The following is a 19,896-nucleotide window of genomic DNA, read 5'->3' as shown; positions in this document are numbered from 1 at the left end:
TTAGAAATGATGATTCTGATCCTGAACTACCCTCGTTAGCGCAACACACATACGGTTGACCATTTTCCATTCAGCATTGCGATTGACGCAAATAATTTGTAACTTGTGGCTCACGTCCTCGAGTAGTTAGTAAAGTAAGCAATGGTTGGCAACTTCTGATAGGGATACATGTTCCTGGTTGATTATCCGGATCAGTACAAGGGTTGGATCTTGAATCTAAACCAAGACATGATAGATGGGTAGGTAGAGGATAAGCAGCTTAAGCACTCAATCACTCATACAGTTTGCACAAGAAATATTAAGTAGGCACAAGGCACTCCCGAAAATACAAATCGAAATCTTGTTGGAAGCTTTAGAAAACTATCAGAGTAGACGTACCGAACACCTACCTATTGTTGAGAATAGACAAAAATGATTGAAATAAAAATGGTGCAAAGTCAAAAGTACACAATATACACTTGGCAAAATAAATAGGTATTACAGGCTTGTCTGATTACTTTTCTGTATTCTGCACCACTGAGTGCACTGCTGAAATTCAAAATCACTACTAAAAAAAAGTAAAACGACATTTTAACAAACAAAAATCAAAAGCACAATATTAAAGCGTTTCGAAATACTAGATTGGTGGGTATAAGAATCTGTTCTGACAGCGTGGAATTAAAATTAAAGTAATAACCAGTAAAACGTCAATATAATTCACATTAAAATAGGCAACTAAAAATCAAAAGCACAATATTATTAAAGCGTTTAAAAGATTCAGATGCATAAATTAAGAACCTCTTCCACAGATCGTGTACCTATGTGGTGTACTTACAGGATGGCGGCGAACTTGTGTAGGTACCTATGTATTTTGTAAAAACGCTGATACCCATTACGAATTTTTGAATAAAGGTTAAGCAGATAACATTTAACATTTGACTTTCACTAATTACACAAACATGTGTTTAACTGTTTATGTTTATGATGATCATGAATGCTCTTCAAACTAACCAATTGGAGTACCTAAATTAAAAGAAAAACGTAATGAAAACAATATATATCACAAAATCCGGCATATCAGAAATCAAAATAAAAGTTAAGATAGAGGTAAGTATTTTCAATATCCATAATAGAAGGAAATTTTTTCAGTACCTACCTACCTACCTACCTACCTACCTACCTATAACATTCTTAAACGGATTTTTCTGATGATTTTTTGATGTAAACAGATATTTTTGACAATTCTATAGGTAGTTTTTTATTGTTTCACTTCGGTTTTTTGTTCTGCCTCAATTTTTCATCCTATCTTTATAAAAAAAAAAATCGTTTTTCCACCACTGTCCAGTGTCCAGTAGTAGGTATATTGTAAGTTGACATTTTGATTATTGGAGCGTAAATTATGGATGACACTTTTGCTGTTGTTTCATGTGATGTTTTGTACTAGGTAGGTTCTCTAAAATATCAAATGCAACATTTCAATACTCAAAATGTATTTTTCAATCCTCATCTTTTAACTTATATTATTCCAAAACCCGATGATTTATCATTGATGACGATCGGTGAATTTGTCTTACCCTTTACGATATTTAATATTGATAACAATCCGGTTCTTGTTATCAAAGTTGACGAAAAAATCATAAAAATTTCAAAAACATGGATGTACTTTTTTATGTATTTAAAAAATGCAAGCCAAAAATTGTCATTGATTCGTACAAATAAATAAATAAACGTACAAATATCTAAAACATCGTAAAAAAATTAATATTAATTGAGCGGTCAAAATTCAAATTAAGTATACTGGCACATGTCAATAAATTCAAAACAAACAAAACAAAAATCAGGTAAGTCCGGCAGTAGTTCTAATCCAATCGGAAAAGTAAGCGACTCTCGTATACACTCCGGGGTAATTTGCGTCAGCACATCTGATTCCAAATGATACGATACCAGCCAGATAGTATCTATTTTCTTGCGGTAGGGGAATAATTAAGGGTCCACCTGAATCACCCTGTTGAGAAAAAAAAATTATAATTAGCACTAATAGTATCAAATAGGTATACTGGGTTTAAATATTTAATTAAACATCAGCTTACTTGGCAAGTGTCTTTTCCACCACCACCGGCACACAATACTCGTTCATCTATTAAAGCTGTTCTTTGAGTGGAATAATTCCTAGCACAACGATCATTGTCAACAATTTCAATTTGGGCATGTTGCAAGTAGCTGCTGGATGATCCTCCTGTAAGAATAATACGATAACAATGAGCTGTTTACTACAGCCTAGATGCATAGGTAGGTAGGTAGGTAGGTAGGTAGGTTTCCAATGCATGAAAATTTGAGAAAAAGTATACGTACGCCATGCAGTGGCCCCCCAGCCGGCAATAAATGGAAGTTTATTAGCGTAAAAGTCATTGCTTCTGTGTTGAGTAGAGCTTAAAATGCAAATAGGACGAACATTTTCGTTGAAAGTAACTGGATTTCTTAAGTGTAAAAGCGCAATGTCGTTTGTAATTGGACTAGTAGTATAATCTGGATGTGCGATGATCTGGTCGACTGGGATTTCTTGTGGCGAAGCTCCATCTCTAACACTATCTTCTAAATCCAAATCTCCCACTCGAACTGCTGTTCTGTTAAGCAGGAATGAAGAATATGAATTATTCAACATATAGGCGTCAAAATTCAAGCAATGAAACTATAGGTTCCATTCCAAATAGGTAGGTACTTACAGCTGTAAGCTTCCAATATTTCGAACGCAATGTGCTGCCGTAACAACCCATCTATTGGAAATCAGACTACCTCCGCATTTGAATTGTATATTGGGGTTGGATCCAGAAATATATCCCAGTGCTGCCATTGCAGGCCAATCTCCTACAATGAAATTGTTCGATATGTATGAGTACAATACGTTTGTGTGACAAAAAATACATATTTGAGATAGGTGAGTAGGATATGAGAATATAATGATAACTTGATTATTACCTAACGTTGAATTTTGGCCACCAACTATTTTAGTTGCAGCGAATTTCGATCTACCACACTGTGAGTAATCTTCATTACCACTTGATGGTCTGCCGCCACCGGTACCTGTTCGTGAAGTGGTAACTTGCGGATTTCGATTTGTTGTTGTTCTTTGGGTGGTCGTGGGTGTTGTTCTTTGGGTGGATGTTTGGAATGTTGGTCCTGAACTACCTTCTGGAGCACAACACACCAGTGGTTGGCCATTCTGAGTTCCACATTGCGACTGACGCAAATAATTTGCCACTTGTGGTTCACGGCCTCGAGAAGTTAGCAAATTTAACAACACTGGGCAACTTCTGATAGGTATACATGTTCCTGGTTGATTGTCCGGATTGATACAAGAGCTGGATCCTGAATTTGAAAAACAAAAAATGTCGAGATATTAAAACTGTATTCAAGTTCAAGTTGGAAATTAGGTACTGATATAAAGTGAGGCAAACTAACATAAGTATTAAGTATTAGTTAAAATAAGTAGGTATCTCAATTCTCAATACTTAATAAGTACAGGGTGCCCAGAAATATCGTGAACCCCTAAAAAAGTTTTCTGCTAAAATGTTTCGGTTGATCACACTGAATGATAATAATGATAGCACATGATTGGTTGTTAGACTAAGGTGATAACGTTGTACCAATCATATTCATCTACATATTTCACGTTGCCAACCTATGTATTTTTAATAAAAACTTTCTTTGGGGTTCACGATATTTCTGGGCACTCTGTACCTAGATACACATAAACATAATAGGTACCTTTCTCCTTGTTAGTTTTGACATGCATAATGTGTTATAAATCTCTCTGAATACAAATCCCAAAAAATGAATCCAACAGTAACAGACAATTATTTTGTTATTCAGCATTTTCCCAATGTATTAGTATAGGCTACAGTGGAGTGCATAAAAAAATGCATGAAATGAAAATGCACAATAATAGTAAACCCGTAGCATTAATTTTGCATTTGTTAGGTTACTTAGTAAAGTAGGTAATTGAACTCTTGAAATGTCTATAAGTATTATCATCTACTGAAAAATGTTGGAAGCAAGATGTGCACCTATACTTAATCAACATTTCTCAACATTTCATAGTTAGATGTGAGAGAAAGGGGTGTAGCTATTGTAGCTAAGGGAAGCAGGAAGGGCAGTCTCCTACCCAATGCTGGAAATCTGAGGAATAAGTTGGGAACATTAATCCATAAGTGATAAAAATTGTTTTGTTTTTTTTTTAAAATAAATTTCGTGACTTGACTAGGTACATATTTAATGAATTTCCGATTAAAAATACTTATACCTAAATTTTCAGTCTAGGTTAGTAAACTACCTGGAGCCTCCAGCAGATTTTTGAAACTTGAAATTTCCCAAAATTTCAACAAATGGAGATGGAAAGTCGAAATTCATTTTGCAAACTAATTTCAATACGCTACGAAGTCAACTGCAGGTGGATTTCTAGTCATTTTGGAGCCTCCAGTAGATTTTTGAAACTTGAAATTTCCCAAAATTTCAACAAATGGAGATGGAAAGTCGAAAATTCATTTTGCAAACTACTCCAAATACGCTACGAAGTCACCTGCGGGTGTATTTTAAGTCGTTTTGGAGCCTCTAGTGACTTTTTGGAAATTACTGGAGCCTCCAGTAGATATTTGAAACTTGAGATTTCCCAAAATTTCAGGAAATGAAGATGGAAAATCAAAATTCATTTTGCAAACTAAGACGGAAAGCCGAAATTTAATCTGCACTCCAATTTTAACACCCTCTGAAGACGACTTCAGGTGGGTTAAAGTCATTTTAGAGCCTCTAGTAACTTTTTGAAAGGTTTCATGGCGCTTTTAGGAAAATTGAAATTTCCAAAAAGTACCTAGCTGGAAGTTTCAAATTCAAAACCAGTTCAAACCACCATGCAGTCCACTTCATATTGTATTCTTGAAATCCACCTGCAGGTGACTTCGTAGCGTATTTAGATTAGTTTTCAAAATGAATTTCGACTTTCCATCTCCATTTGTTGAAATTTTGGGAAATTTCAAGTTTCAAAAATTTACTGGAGGCTCCAGTAATTTTCAAAAAGTCGCTGGAGGCTCCAAAACGACGTGAAATCCACCTGCAGTTGACTTCGTGATGTATTGAAATTTGTTCACAGGGTAAATTTCGGCTTTCCAACTCCATTATTGATGAAATTTTGTGGGAATTTCGAGTTTCAAAAATCTGCTGGAGGCTCCAGAACTGCTCAAAACGGTTTGAAACAGTTTCCAATCGATTTGGCATGTCGGAAATAGGGTATATCCCAAATTTCAGCTTCCTAGGTCAATTTGGTAAAATTTTGATTTTTTCCTACATTTTTGGCTAAAATTTGATTTTCAAAAATTCACCAAAAATCGAAAAAGGCACTTTAACACTTGAAATGTTGACAGGTGATGAATTTTTGTCCGCTCTTTCAATCTACCTTTGTACAGTTTGAAAATTTTCGCGACTTCGGCTGACCTGTCAATCAAAATGGCCGCCATTTTGTAAGTAGGGCCACCTTTTTTTATGAGGACAAGGGCTATGAAATGTTCCTTAGGACTCCCCCTTCAAGAAAAAAGTTGTCCCGGAGGATCGACAGGGGGATGCAATTGATCCTTAAGCGAGCCCCTCGACTAATGAATTGTTTTTTCATCCTTAGATATGTATTTGTAAATGAATTTCTGAAAGCTTTAACCCTCGCTTTACTATGTAAAACCGGATTATTACTTTCCTTTTGGCGATTTAAATAAAAATTTTAGAATTTGAGTAATGTATTTTTTTTAAAGACAAAAAAACTCCCAACTACCGGCTAATCTTTTTTATTTTTTTTCTCTCAAAATTTTTATTCAAATGTTGGATATTTCACTAAAATTAAAATAAGTCAAAAAACTAAAAATATTTACCACATGGCCAACTGTATGACGACTAAATAAAAATAATTATGTGATCGGCGATCTTCAACATAGAAAATATACTTTTAAAAGAAATCTTTCAAGGATTTTCTGATCCAATTTCAACAAAAATTTGAATTATTTTTGAAACAAACATAAACCCTTGAAACCAAAATTTCAACTCATCAACTCAATTTTTAGTTTTTCTACTAAAAAAAAAAATCATCCAAGTATAATTTTCTGTAACATTAGTAAAAATCCATTTTTGATTCAACATCGATCTCAAAAACCAAATTTCATTATTCCTATCTTGATCGGATGCTTTCAGTCAGATTTTCAGTTTTTTTAGGTAGGTATATCAAATGAAGCCATGATTCGAATCATTCCAAAAGCAGCTGGATGGGTTATCTACTCTTCTGTTTGAAGGAGAGTCATTCGCACGGTTTTCGAGCGAATCTTTCTAGCTCAAAACCCAGAGCACAAGCAAATAATCATAAAATCCTCATATATTTTGATTTCTCATTTGATATTTTTGAAAAAAAAAAACATAATAAGGTTACCTATACTATTCGTGTTTCTCTCCATTTTTATCACACGTAGATCGATTCTATCAATTTTTTTACCCACGTAAATGTATTCGAGGCTTGGAGTTTTACAATTTTACAATGCAATGAAACTAACGACACCAAAATAAATAATACATCTAGAAAATGGATGTAAATCATGAATAAATTTCACTATCCTTGACAAACACATTAAAGGCTCATTATCAAATTTAGCTGTACACAAAATGCGTGTATGGTGAAAGCACATAGCGGTGTTTCACAATTATAAATTCACCTTTCTCTTACTTGGAGCAAAGCAATCATGTCCGAAATGGTTGAAAAGGCCTATAAAACATTACACAAATTCATATATAAGGTTTTGTATACGGTTCTTCATCCTGAAGGAATTTTGAAGTACCTAACTTGGATATCTGCTTATCTAATTAGAGTAATTATGTACTATAGGTATCTAAGTTAACTTATCTCATGCGTTATGTTAGGACCAAAAATATCATTAAGTAGATAGGTACTGTGTACGTAATCTACACAAATAGAATATTAATAAAATATCTACCAAATATTCATAAGTTACGACCAATAAAAAAATAATAAAGTAAGTATTTTTGTTACCGGATTAATGCACTAATATTATGGTTACTTATCATGCCTTATTCAAGCATTTGTATGCGTGCAAATTACACATACACTGGATTTGGCTGAATAGCAAAACATTACCAGCTTGTCTGATTACTCGTCTATACTCTACGTCACTGAATACGCTACTGAATTTCAAAATAACCACTAATAACCAGTAAAACAACATTTTAAATTGTATTATCTGAAACAAAGAAAAATCAAAAACACTTTATTAATGCGTTTCCAGGTATTAGATAGGTATTAAAAACTTCCTCCGAGAGAGATGGTAAAGTAAAATTAAATTCGCTATAGGTAGCTAAATCATAAATAAGTATACTGCAGTTGTTGAAGTTAGTCATGTTGAACAATAGATGTAAAAATCCGGAATTCGATAAATTTTATCGACATTGTAAAGGACGACCGGATTTTTTTTATAAACGCTGAATTTTGATTTTTTTTTCATCAGTCACATTCAATTTTTAATATCACAACATTCTTGTTATAGGTATTTGGCAAAATATTAACAACACGTCAACTTATACTTATAGGTACCTACTCGATGGAAATACATCTAAATTATTCGATCCGAATGAGATATTTTTAGATAATGCTTCTTAATCGTCGCTAAATACTTGAATAAACTTTAAAAACGAGCAACGAGTGCAAATTAAGTGAAGCTGTGAACCAAACTATAAAATGCATCATGCATCATAAAGGAAATTTCGATGATCAATCTTCAACCCAACATACTTGTTTGTATTGATAAATTTCTTTTTGTTTAAAAGAACGAGCTCTTTTATGATAGAGACACATACAAAGTGTTTTTTTTTTATTTTTATTGACACCTATTATTCTTTCTTAGAAAAATTACATTTCAGTGTCATCGTTAACGAGGTACATATTTATTTTCCCATCATTTTATCGGGTTTCAAGTTCGATACATAGAGTAGGTATCCAACTGAAATGATAATCAAATTATCATCATTAGCTTTGACGAAATCACACGTAAAAAGTTCATGTCTTTAAACGATTAGCTCCACGAAGATATGTAGTTTTGAAACAAATAAGTATTATTTTTGTATTCATGCTTCATAAAAACATACCATACGAATTGAGTTTTAATCTAAGTTCAGATAACTGTTAACCTTTGAATAATCGTGGTTTTCGTGATGAAGGTGATAAACCATGCTGATCGAGTTTAGAAAATAGGTAGAAGTAATTAGGTAATAAGTGTCTAATGTTTAAGTAAATACCTATATTGACACCTTTGTGTGAACACAAATTGTATAATTACTTCTTCATGGGACGTTTTTATAGGTATAGGTATTTCCTCAATTGATTCAAATGCTAAAACGAAGGAGTCAAAAATTGAGGTTTGATATTATTTTGAAAAATGCCAATAAAGGTGGAGTATTTTCAACAACGATCCGGTTCTAAATACATTTAGAAAAATTTAATAATATTTACCAACTACCTAATATGTATTTACTAAAAAAAAAAAAAAAAAAAAAAAAACGTGAGAATAAGTTATATGGGTAAATCATTCTGCTGTTTTTCAAATTAAGTACTGAAAAAACATTTCAAATTCACAAAAGCCTCAGGTACCTATATTTTTATCGATGAATTTCAAAACGTCACACTGCTACATTTACCTAGGTACGTATGAAAAGTTATTTATTTAAAATTCTTTCAAAACTCACCTAAAACGTATAATACCAGTTTCACAACATATTTAGCAGCAGCAGGCAATAATATACTTCGATGTTTTTATAAACAAAAACTTCTTTATGCCAATATCAAACCATAGGCCACCAAAAAAATTCAGTCATTCGCATATCAATGCCGGCAAACAACTAACGTACGCAGACGTAGGTACAGTACCGAGTATGTTATTAAATCGAACGTAATTAGCAAAGTGTTATCACCTTGAAAAGATCTGCCATATAAGTAAAAACTAAGCATAAGTATATGGGTTTTACCATTAAAAAACTGGTTCTATTTTTTTTTTACGTTAATACGAGAAGATGAACGTCACATATCACACATCTTCCTTAATATAATTTACCTACACGCGAGTTTTCCAAAAAATGAAAAATAAAAATTCTGATAACGTAAATTACGTAATTGATTATTTAAAATCTTATGCACGATGCACATAAATTCTGTTCTAAGAACACAAGGTATTAAAGATGCATTAAAATTTTGTGTTTTACCGACAGAAACCGAGTTAGGTGTGTTTCAATTTTATAACTAAATGAATTACCTACCAAGACATTTTTTGAATCATTATTTGAAAACAAAAAATACATGGGTCTAAGCCAGGCTTATACAACTATAGGTATGTACCTAATAAAATTAAAATTTTGTAATTATTTATTATAAAAAAGTGAAAACTTACAATTCTGAACACGATGAAGATTGAAATTTATTCAACAATCACAAAATAATAATTAGAATAAAAATAAAAATTTTCGAAACTCTAGTTTATCTACCTATTTTTGCGACACATTCGCGAAAAATTCTACAATTTTCAGCTGACAAGAACGAACAAGTTCATCTTCACGCTGTTCAATCTAACGCGTTACTGGGAGGTTAATAGTTGCTACTGGAAACCATTGATAGTACCTATAACTGGAAGGCTGGAAGCAACTCATTAGCGGATACACAGCTTAGAAATCAACAAACCATTAGCTTATATATTTTACATTTTACAGAAATGTCAGGAGGAAACTTGCCTTCTCGTTCTCAAAAGATGATTGTTTTTATGGGACATGTTGAACTAAATGAAATAGTTGAAAACGTAGGCTATTCGGTCATAAATAAATATTAAGCGAACACAAATTGCAGAAAACATTCGCAGTTGTCGTCACAGATCGGAAAAAATATACACGTTCTCTCTCCTCCTTGATAAAAAATGCTAATTTTCAAATTATCGTCAAATAAAAAAATGGGAAACCTAAGTGGAAACATCTAATTCTACGAATTTGCTTATTGTTAATGATAAAATGTTGGAGCTAAATTAGTACTCGAACTAATTCGGTACCGAACTGTTGAAATGTACATGAATATCAACTGAATAAATATTCACAAATGGTTTCTATTAACATTTATTTCCGTAACTTAAATTAATTTAGGACAAGATAACATTACATCGCAAAATAAAGTTGACAATTTGACTAGTTATTCAAATTTTTACCCTTGATTTCAAAATGAAAAATAAATAACACGTAATGAGCTACACTCGATGTTTGATATTATAAACAATACTGCAAAAATTAGAGCAATTCCGTATTAATAATCACAGTTGCCAATTAGAAATTTGGTCCTTATCGCTTATACCTAATGTATAACTACACGTAATTTTCTCTGGCAAACGCAGTCTGTATTCATTACAAAAACGAAGAAAACGAGACAAATGAAAAATAATTAGACCTAATACTATACAACTAGGTATAAATACAATATTACTTAAATATACACGGAGGGAAATCAGATATATTGTTATAAAATTACTAATATGTATACTTAGAAATTACATATTACAACTTTTTAATGAAAAAAATCAATCAGAAACATCATTGCAAGGTATGAAAGATTCTTTGGTAATGACATTTCGTTAAGGGCAATACTTTATATCGATATACAAATGTTACAGTAATGTTATAATGGTAACTACTACTCCGAGGTGAATATATCATATCATAACAGAAATATGCAAATGAAATGGCACGTGGACCAAACTGAAATCACGATTCTATAAGGAACTATTACCATAATAACCAGGGAGGCTGTCGTTTTTTATGAACACCAATTTTCGTAAGATTTAATGGAATGTTGATTTCTGCGTATTCTAGATTCAATTTTTTCAACGTAGATCGAATCACAAATCTGAAAAAATGTACAATATTTACGTCAATACTCGACAAGCGAATTAATTAAATGATCGGTATCGCGAATTTACCCATTTTTTCCAAGTAAAAATGCGGCTGAAATACTGGTTTGTCTGACTGATTCGTCATCGAGCATATCGATATACACATCACTATTATAATCGTAATCGGTAATAATAATTCCTACGGCACCGGCTTCTTCTGCGTGAATTGCTTTTTTCTTGAAAGTGCATTTTCTGAAATTGATCATCAACTTAAATAAAGTATTACCTACAATTCTTCGTAGTACACGAAGAAATTCAAAATAAGCATACCCTCTTTCGACTAAAGCAATATTGCCCATTAATTGAAATGCATTCTCAGGAGGTGAGCAACAGAAAGGTGGCTCTGTTGGAACCAATTTTGTGGAAAACATTTCTATGGTGTCGTTCTGAAAGCATGAATCACAGTGATGATATACGTAGATCTAATCAGTGATCGAATGAAATGAAAGGTTTATACTTACAAGAGGAACTCCAAAATTGGTGGCTGGTCTGACTCGATACGTGTATCGTAATTCTTCAGGTTCCAGGATTTCAAAAAACACATCTGATTCATAGTCGAATAAATTGACGACATCGATGTGATCAAATAATGCTGAAAAATATGAAATGTCGTGTTATTTTGAATGCTCAACGATCGTACTTACTCTTCTAAGGTAAGTAGAAGTCGCATTACCTGAGGTATAAACGAATAGAACGATTAATATTTGAAAAATCTTAAGCAAATAGTTTAGTATCATTCCTACGAGAAAAGGAAATTAATTTTCAAACAAAGCATACGAACGCAACGTTGAAAAAATTGATGAATGAATGATATTTTCGTATTTACACACAGAACTCAACAGAATGACGAAGACAAATTTACAGATGGATGGGTATGTTTACCATTGCAACGATGTTTTCGAAACGCATGTGAAGTTTGGCGAACTTTCAACTTTTATTAATCATAAAAGAAAAAAAATTACGACGAATGAATGAAAGTTGAGTCGTTGGTCAGTGGCAAATCCTCAATCAAAATTAGCGATGTCGAATATCCGGATGCATCCGGATACAAACGAATTATTAATCCGGATCCAAAGTGTATCCGGATACCCGGATTGCACTCGGATATGCCAAATACAAAAGATAAGGTTGTGAAAAATCCACAGAATGAATTTTTTCAAAATTTAAAAATCGCTTATCACTTCATCACTAGAGAAAACTCGGAATGATGGCGACAATCCGGATGCATCCGGATATCCGGATAACGATTTTGGAGAAATCCGAATTTCCGAGTATCCGGATATTCGACAACGCTAATCAAAATAATTGCTTATCAATTTTGCCGAAATCAAAAATGCCGCACACGTTATCACTAAATTTTAACAACAATGAAAGTGAAAGTACATTTTTTTTTCCAAAGATTGCTATAATTTGATGTAACATTCAATTTTTTGATAAGAATTACTTCAAAATACTTTGAAAGTTTTCATTTAAATTCTCTAAAACTTTTTTCCCATCATTTTTAAAAATTTTCCATGTATGTATGTACTATGTAAGTATGTTCATGTCAATTATTTTTTCTTATCAAACTCTGAATTTGAAAAGTTGAGCTAAAAACCTGTCCGGCGTCTGGCAGCTGATGAAACGTTTATTAATCGTTGAATTTTATTTTCCTTTCAGTTCAGTTTTGAAAAGGAGCTTCATTATTCTAGATAGCCATATCCACTGAAACACCAAAATGGATCATGAAATGAATAGCGTTGAAGATGAAGAATTAGATTCGTCCGAATTAGGAACCCAGAAATAGTAAGTATTACATAGTGTTGAAAATTTAATCTTGTTTCGAAATTTTAAACGAGTGCTTTTTTTGTCCTGTCTTTTGCTACAGTTGGGATAAAGCTTACAGCAATGAACTGAACAATTTCCAAGACCATGGTGATGTTGGTGAAGTATGGTTCGGAGAAGAGAGTATCATTCGTATACTCAAGTAAGAAAAATTTTAATCACAAGCACTAAAATGTATTCCAATTAATGACAATTTACACAAATTAGATGGTTAAATTCTTACAACTGCACTAAAAAAGATGATCCTGTGGTCGATCTGGGCTGCGGAAATGGCATGATGCTTGTCGAATTGGTCAGTATGTTTTTCAGAAGTACTTTTCAAGTATTCGTAGTGAAAAGTCACTCTCGAATTTTTTCACTAATCGATTTCTATTTTATTAGGCTAGAGAAGGATATACAAATCTGATGGGCGTTGATTATTCTAAACAAGCAATAGAATTGGCTTCCACCGTTGTTAAAAACTTGGAATATCAGTCGATCATTTCATTTAAAGTGAGCCATAGAATTTAAGGTGTTTTTCATTTCAATCTATAGTGCACGATTCACCTAATTTTATTTCAATTTCAGGCATGTGATGTATTATGTGAAGATATAGCCGATATTAAATTTTCACTAGCACTCGATAAGGGTACATATGATGCTATTTGTTTAAATCCTGAAAATGCTAAGGAAAATCGTTTGAAATATATACATAAAGTGTACGAAATGCTGAGACCCCAGGGTTTATTCATCATCACTAGTTGTAATTGGACAGACAGTGAGATTACTTCTCATTTTAAACAATGTGAGTGAAATATATTTTGATGAAATGATAAAATTCTGGAATACTTACTGTGTAATTAATGCGCAATTTGTTTCATTTCAGATTTTAATTTGTACTCTGTGATTCCAACGCCGGAATTCAAATTCGGTGGCAAAACAGGAAAATTGCTCTCGTGTTTAGTACTGCAAAGGGTAGATTGATTTGGGAAATCGTGCTGTATTATAATAAATTTTGTTACTTTGAATATGCAATATGCATCCATGTTTTTTTCTTCGAAAACTGCTAAGAATAAGACCTCGTAGTTTTTTTTGCAAAAAGTAAAAATTTTGTTTTAATTTCGATTTTTAAATTTTTCCATCCACCCAACAAGATTTCATAAAACAATAATAATGAACCTGGATTCAAATTTAAAAAACTAAAATCTTTATCTCTTTGATGAGTTTGATGTATGCTCCTCTATCAGGACATATTCTGTATCATTTTAATACGATCTTTGTTGTTTTGCTTTTGCAGTAATACGTTAACTAAGTAAAAAAGCTTGCTGAAAAATTGATGGCAAAATCAAGTTTGCGAATAAATTTCAACACAAATTTGAGTCGAGATGATTTATTTAAGGAAGTGATACACGATCAGCGATATTAAACTACGAATTATAAAAAATTCTAATAAGTTGGACAGAGTTTATAAACATTTTTTTTTTTCACAAATAGAAAATAAAACTTATTCTAAGTATTACATCAATCAATCAAAAATATAGTGCTGAGGTACTCCTACTCATAAACACTCGAACTCGATTTTCTTAGATATCAGTCATTATTTCAAGAGCTGTTAGGCTCATACGATTGTCATGCGGAATACTTCATTTGAATTTGAGGCGGAAAGGCGTTTAAATTTTCGAGTAAACACCGCGTACAAAACCTCCTGGTAAAGTAAATACTACATTCTTGACCGGAACAAACGTCGTTCGAACATATAGAACATTTACTTCCGAGTATTAAAAACTGGTATTTATTAGGCGGAGAAAATGGATCTTTCATAATGTAGCAATTTTCTTTGAATTTGATTTTTGTATTAAACGGAGGTTGTTTACCAAAATAATGGTAAGGTTCTTTCAATGAACATAATGAACATTGAAATATATCTTTGGCAATGTGGTTAGCGTCAGCAGCGTCCATCGAGTGAATGTTTTCAAATTAACCTGAAATTAATATCGAAATTTTAAGTATTCAGAATATTAATTAGAACAAGGTAAGAAATTACAACACTTACAACTAAGAAATTCGGCCAAAATAGAAAACCATTTCGCTAGGCACATCGATTTGAGGCTCAACATGAAGTTTTACGAAGATCCAGCAGACGAATCTTTTTCAACAGGTTGTTCCTGCGGCCACCAGTAAGGTTTATACGTGAGAGCTGGTACGTTTGAAATTTTCAATTTTGTTGCATTTTGTAAACTTTCGGTGATTCTGAGTAAAGCTAAGCCGCAATTGCCCAATATCCCACGTAATTTCCCGACTTTTTTCCAGTCTTCTGTCTCAACGATGGAATCTTGCGTTAATTCGCATTCTGGAACAGAAGACAAAATTAATGGCATCAGTCTTTTGCGTACCACACCGGTGTAATTAGTTCTGGCGGTGAGTTCTTGTCCAAGATAACATCCCTTGTGGAAACTAACACCGTTTAAATAATCGCAATTAGCCTCCAAAGGAAAACAGCTAGCAGGAGGTAATTCTATCACACCTTCGGCTACTCCGAATTTGTATCTTAATTTGATATAATCGTTCGAAACGGTAACGTTGACACCTTGATCGGCTAAAGTACTAATCACATTCGAACCGTATATCCTCAATCCCAAAACATCGATTCTAGGATCAATAAAAGTGGCGATTTGATCACATCGTGAAGTTTTCTCAAGTAAGCTTTCATACCGGTCACGTTTCGAACTTGGAGTATGGGATACGGTGAAATTATCCACGATTTTGGAAGTACTGTTGAAAGGATCAATGATCGAATCAGCTTCTTTGAAAACAACCCAAACATCTTCGTCAACGGGAGCTACTTCGACTTTCTTTCGTACCCGGTACATCTTCAAATGTTTCACTAGATTATCTCGAATGGTGGAATCGCATTCTAGAATGAGTTCTCGTTCAGTTTTTCTATAAATTAAGGAATCGTACAGTACACGTCCTCTGTTATTCAGAAACATGGTGAATATAGAATGTCCATCGGAATTCAAGGTACTTGTATCGTTGGTAATGAGACCTTGCAAAAACGTATAAATGTCGTCTCCGGTCAATCTTATCAGCGCTCTGCTGTGCAATTGTTGGATATGAAACGAAGTGGTTTGACAGTAACGTCTGCACCCATATCGAACATGGAATAAAGATTTATACATTAAATTGTTCATTACCATTGTAACTGAGTTCCTCGAAGAAGTTCAGTGCTCATGAAATCACGATGAGATCAAAATAAATTCCATCAGTATCGCATATTACACGAATAAAGCTCAACTTTCAAGTTCATGTATCAAAATGAAACCGAAAGTTCATTGACCTTTAGCCGGCTTGCAAATTTTTATCAAATTTTTTCTTTTTATCTGTGCTTACGTTACCAAAGGCAAAATTCATCTGTGGAATCGGTAAGTGAACCGACCGAAGTAATTTACAGTATTTTCGGTTTTTCTCGTAAACGTAAATATTGATGATGCTTGTTGAAAGTGTTGCCTATGCTCCGTTGTTAGGAACTCAACTAACTCAGTAACGAACTCAACATCTGTAAAACTATCTGTAACTTTCAAATTATGGTGGAATTTATGAGGAGTTGTTTGATAAATTTTTAATAATAATAATTGATTATATTGAAAAAAAACTAAAGGAAAACGATTTTTCATTCGATTACGTTCATTTTTTTTCACTTTGTAAAATATTTTTTAACGAAAAAATAAAATCTTGAGAAGAAAATCATTAATCGTCATATTTTCAAGTACCCAAAATTCGTAGGGTCTAGGTATTTTTGTACATACTTATTTTTTGATAACAATTGTTTTTAAACCGTGGCTCGCTCTGGAGATTTCACTGATCGTAGGTAGGTATCAAGGTCACTGTTTAGCTCTGACATTGGTGCTTTTTGAAACCAGCCCCTCATATGAGTATGGGTAATTGGAAAATAATTTTCAAAACTAATCCCTACCTAGACCTAATACATAATTTATTGAAAAAATTGAGCAGTGTTGTTTTGTTTTTAAATGAAACTTAGGGCCGAATTCATAAACGTTTCTAATTCTCAAGTAAGTAACTAATAAGTAATACTAATTGCTCAAGCTGAATTCATAGTCAATTCTTGATTCCTACGTAAGTATTGAGTATTACTTACCAAAGAGAAAGAGGCTATATAGTACTACAAAATTTCCTATTTTTGATGCTGTAAAATTCAATTTTTATTCAAATTTTCAGTGTTTTGTTGATCAGTGACACCAGCTCTGATAATAGATATACCTAATAGCTCGCAAAACACATTTTGAAAATTTTTTGTTAAATGATAAAGAATAAGGACTAAGTAGTAGCCGAAATCCTGTACTAGCATATTTTCACTTGGGTAAAGTAATACTCAGATAGTAATTTAGTGATAGTGAGTACTTGGGTAAAATTAAAGTAATACTTGATACTTGAATAAGTAATGCTTAATACTAATTACTTGCGTGGGAACATTTATAAATTCGGTCCTTAGTTCCATGTTTTTATTTGTTTGTTTGCTTTTTTTTATTTCACTTTCAGCAGAGATGGAAAGCCGAAAGATAACAGTTTTGTCAATAGCTTTTATCATTAGCTTCTGAAAAAGTTGTTGAAAAACCTTCAGCTTTTAGCTTTAGAAGTGAAGAACGGAGAACCCATGAAGAACCGGAACTCACATTTCAATTTTGATAACTTCCAACTTCCAAGTTCCAAGTTCCGATGCAACTGTCATACATCCATTTTCACTCTTTTTGAGACATTCGCAAAAAATAAAGTTTTCAAAATGATATGTAGTTGTAGGTTTAATTAAAAATGAGATTCATGGATGGAAAATCATTTAAATGATCAATCATTTCGTTTAAAATGAATAATTTTATATTGGGAAATGAATTTTTGCACTTCAACGAAGATTACGAATGAAAATATATCGATAAAATGGTGAAATATCTGGACACATCACATTTGCGTTTCAAGTAATTTGATTGACATAACACAATTGACATGTGGGAGGCTACTTTCAACTATGTACTTTGAGATTTAGAAACTTTTGAACGGTAAGGTAAACACTAGCTCTTTCGGTAAAAAAAAAAAAAAGATTTGAAAGAGCTGAAAATTTTGAGTAATTTCAATTTAAAATTGAATGTTTATACCACGAATTACTACGACTTTTTACAACTTTGAGCTTCAGAAACTTTTGAACGGTGAACACTACATAGCTTTCGGTAAAAATCCATTCAAAAGAGGATAAAAATCTGAACATTTTAATGCATTAAAATACCTATGTGTTCGCTGAAAAATTCGCATAATTTTAATTCGAAGTTGGATTTTTACGGTTAGTATCCACTTTTTACAACTTCGAGCTTTGGAAACTTCTGAACTAGAAACGCTAGCGCTTTCGGTAAAAAATCATTTGAAACATTATAAAATTCTGAACATTGTGATGAATTAAAATACCCATGTGTTCACTAAAAATTTTGTGTAATTTCAATTCAAAGTTGTGAATGTTTTTTTGCTTTGTGACTTCAGTTCTGCTTCTATCTGCTCTTGTCGGCCGCCCTCCGTCCTCTTCGTCCTCAACTTCAACAACGTACATGCATCCAACTCCTCCGTGCCCAGTCCGCCAGTCGGTGTTAGTTGATGGCGTGAGCTCGTGGTTAGAGGATTGTGTTTCGCGCTGTTGTTGATATTGCCCTTCTTCGCGCGTAAATTTCGTGAAAATTTTTCTGACATTTGAACGAAATGAAGTTGCATGTGTCCGTACATTTATCAGTGAAATATTAATTTTCGTGTGCCAAGTTACGTTTTATTGTTTGGTGAAATTGGTGAACTAATTGTCTCAAAATGATGACCAACGGATATATCATCGGCGATGGCTCTTGGACCCTTCGGGTATTTGTCACTGACCTTAGTGTGGAAAGGTCACTTCGGGTTAAAGGTGATCTGCACGTTGGTGGTGTGATGCTGAAGCTCGTCGAAGATTTAGGTAAATAATTTATTCATTTTCTCATCATTTTCATTACCACATTCCTACACATGTGCAATAGTTTCCGAATCGCGAATTCCACTGAAGAGGAGAGAATCACTGCTAAAATTGATAATAAAATTCCAAATCAACCGGTAAAAACAATTCGCAATTCGCATTCCTCGATAATAATTCACCAACGATGGCAGTTCAGTTCTTTGAAATGGAAGTAGTTTTCAATCTTTTAACGAATGCGTGGTGTGTGTTGGTGTGGGTGTTGATACATTTGGTAATCGAGTTTGCTTACCTGAGTCTTTTTCACCACATGTTCGTTTCTACATCGTTATAATGAAAAAACATTTGTGAAAAGGAAACGTGTTTTACTAAATATGAAAAAGTTTAACGAATGAATTTCCATTATCATTATTCTATTCGTATAGACGATGTTCCACTCCCCCATTTGTTATGAATTTATCGCAGGTGCGCTAAGTACTCGTATGTAAGGTACCTCTACCTACTTGCTTGTTTATTTTATTAGTTCATAGTTCGGTATCGAGGATTGAATGCATTACGTAATCCAACATTCCAATTTTTTCTGAATGGAAGTAAAAATTACTCGTGAAATTTCGCTTTCGAGTTAACAGGTGCGAAAGAAGAACTGAATGGAAGATAAGCTGATAAGATAACATTATGTTAAGGTAGGGTAGGTAGTTCCTATCAAGTTGCAAAAATATGATACTAAAATATCATTTGCCAAGACACTGAACTCGAAGCAAGTTGAGTACGATAGGGTTTTCGGCTCGTAAATCAACTTTATCGTTCGATGTGACACTTATGACTGAGTAAAACAACACATTTTTTAACCCCCTTGAAAATGGAAAAAAATGAGGCAAATTTTGTCGCACGCCGGAAATCTGGTATACAAAATACCCTTATGTAAATCAACTGGCATTACTCGTGTACTTTCTCATCGAATTTGTCTCAGATGCTGGTAGATTTTTAAAAAAAAAAATAATCTGTAATGATTCCGAGATAGTATATAAAATCATGCATCTTTGTGCGCAAGGTTACTGCAACGAGAGACACGTGACTTGATTTCTCGCAGATTCTATCTTTTTATATTCA

The 19,896-nt window shown here is 33.1% G+C and overlaps 5 protein-coding genes across 9 annotated transcripts in view; 2 read left to right on the top strand and 3 right to left on the bottom strand.

The window, feature by feature from the left end:
- Window positions 1-1,633: 1,633 nt before the first annotated feature.
- LOC135846037 (venom protease-like) lies at window positions 1,634-9,475 on the bottom strand. Its single transcript, XM_065364991.1, has 8 exons — window positions 9,456-9,475; window positions 7,127-7,259; window positions 6,728-6,766; window positions 2,956-3,345; window positions 2,703-2,844; window positions 2,332-2,603; window positions 2,070-2,215; window positions 1,634-1,984 (listed from the first exon to the last, which is right to left on the bottom strand). Exons 2-8 carry the CDS (start codon window positions 7,242-7,244, stop codon window positions 1,817-1,819), a joined length of 1,275 nt encoding a protein of 424 aa, XP_065221063.1. The 5' UTR covers window positions 7,245-7,259; window positions 9,456-9,475; the 3' UTR covers window positions 1,634-1,816.
- Window positions 8,739-13,822, top strand: LOC135846043 (EEF1A lysine methyltransferase 2). 4 transcript variants are annotated; one of them, XM_065365006.1, is made up of 7 exons: window positions 8,739-9,395; window positions 12,651-12,776; window positions 12,859-12,957; window positions 13,023-13,107; window positions 13,197-13,307; window positions 13,383-13,599; window positions 13,681-13,822. In XM_065365006.1, exons 2-7 carry the CDS (start codon window positions 12,709-12,711, stop codon window positions 13,776-13,778), a joined length of 678 nt encoding a protein of 225 aa, XP_065221078.1. In that variant the 5' UTR covers window positions 8,739-9,395; window positions 12,651-12,708; the 3' UTR covers window positions 13,779-13,822. The 4 variants fall into 4 exon arrangements, with proteins under 4 accessions (XP_065221078.1, XP_065221077.1, XP_065221075.1 ...); XM_065365005.1 differs by lacking the exon at window positions 8,739-9,395 and adding an exon at window positions 11,506-11,644; XM_065365003.1 differs by lacking the exon at window positions 8,739-9,395 and adding an exon at window positions 12,370-12,522.
- Window positions 10,149-11,979, bottom strand: LOC135846044 (PRADC1-like protein). The gene is made up of 5 exons (XM_065365007.1): window positions 11,665-11,979; window positions 11,453-11,583; window positions 11,262-11,377; window positions 11,019-11,183; window positions 10,149-10,945 (listed from the first exon to the last, which is right to left on the bottom strand). Exons 1-5 carry the CDS (start codon window positions 11,726-11,728, stop codon window positions 10,825-10,827), a joined length of 597 nt encoding a protein of 198 aa, XP_065221079.1. The 5' UTR covers window positions 11,729-11,979; the 3' UTR covers window positions 10,149-10,824.
- Window positions 13,823-14,635: 813 nt separating the features above from the next.
- LOC135846042 (putative transferase CAF17 homolog, mitochondrial) lies at window positions 14,636-15,982 on the bottom strand. Of its 2 annotated transcripts, XM_065365002.1 has the most exons (3): window positions 15,256-15,982; window positions 14,848-15,144; window positions 14,636-14,776 (listed from the first exon to the last, which is right to left on the bottom strand). In XM_065365002.1, the coding sequence occupies exons 1-2, from the start codon at window positions 15,971-15,973 to the stop codon at window positions 14,918-14,920; spliced, it is 945 nt and encodes a 314-aa protein (XP_065221074.1). In that variant the 5' UTR covers window positions 15,974-15,982; the 3' UTR covers window positions 14,636-14,776; window positions 14,848-14,917. The 2 variants fall into 2 exon arrangements, with proteins under 2 accessions (XP_065221074.1, XP_065221073.1); XM_065365001.1 differs by having other exon boundaries at window positions 14,848-15,982.
- Window positions 15,983-18,419: 2,437 nt separating this feature from the next.
- Window positions 18,420-19,896, top strand: part of LOC135846032 (unc-112-related protein-like) — a 152,244-nt gene continuing 150,767 nt past the window's right edge. Inside the window, exon 1 of the mRNA XM_065364985.1 lies at window positions 18,420-18,792. Coding sequence (XP_065221057.1) covers window positions 18,651-18,792 — 142 coding nt within the window. The 5' untranslated portion in view covers window positions 18,420-18,650. The remainder of the gene's footprint in view (window positions 18,793-19,896) is intronic.

This window comes from Planococcus citri, chromosome 4 (assembly GCF_950023065.1).
Source record: "Planococcus citri chromosome 4, ihPlaCitr1.1, whole genome shotgun sequence".
In the NCBI taxonomy this organism is placed as follows: domain Eukaryota; kingdom Metazoa; phylum Arthropoda; class Insecta; order Hemiptera; family Pseudococcidae; genus Planococcus; species Planococcus citri.
Note: the sequence above shows the minus strand (reverse complement) of the source record. Positions and strands in the feature narration are given on the sequence as shown.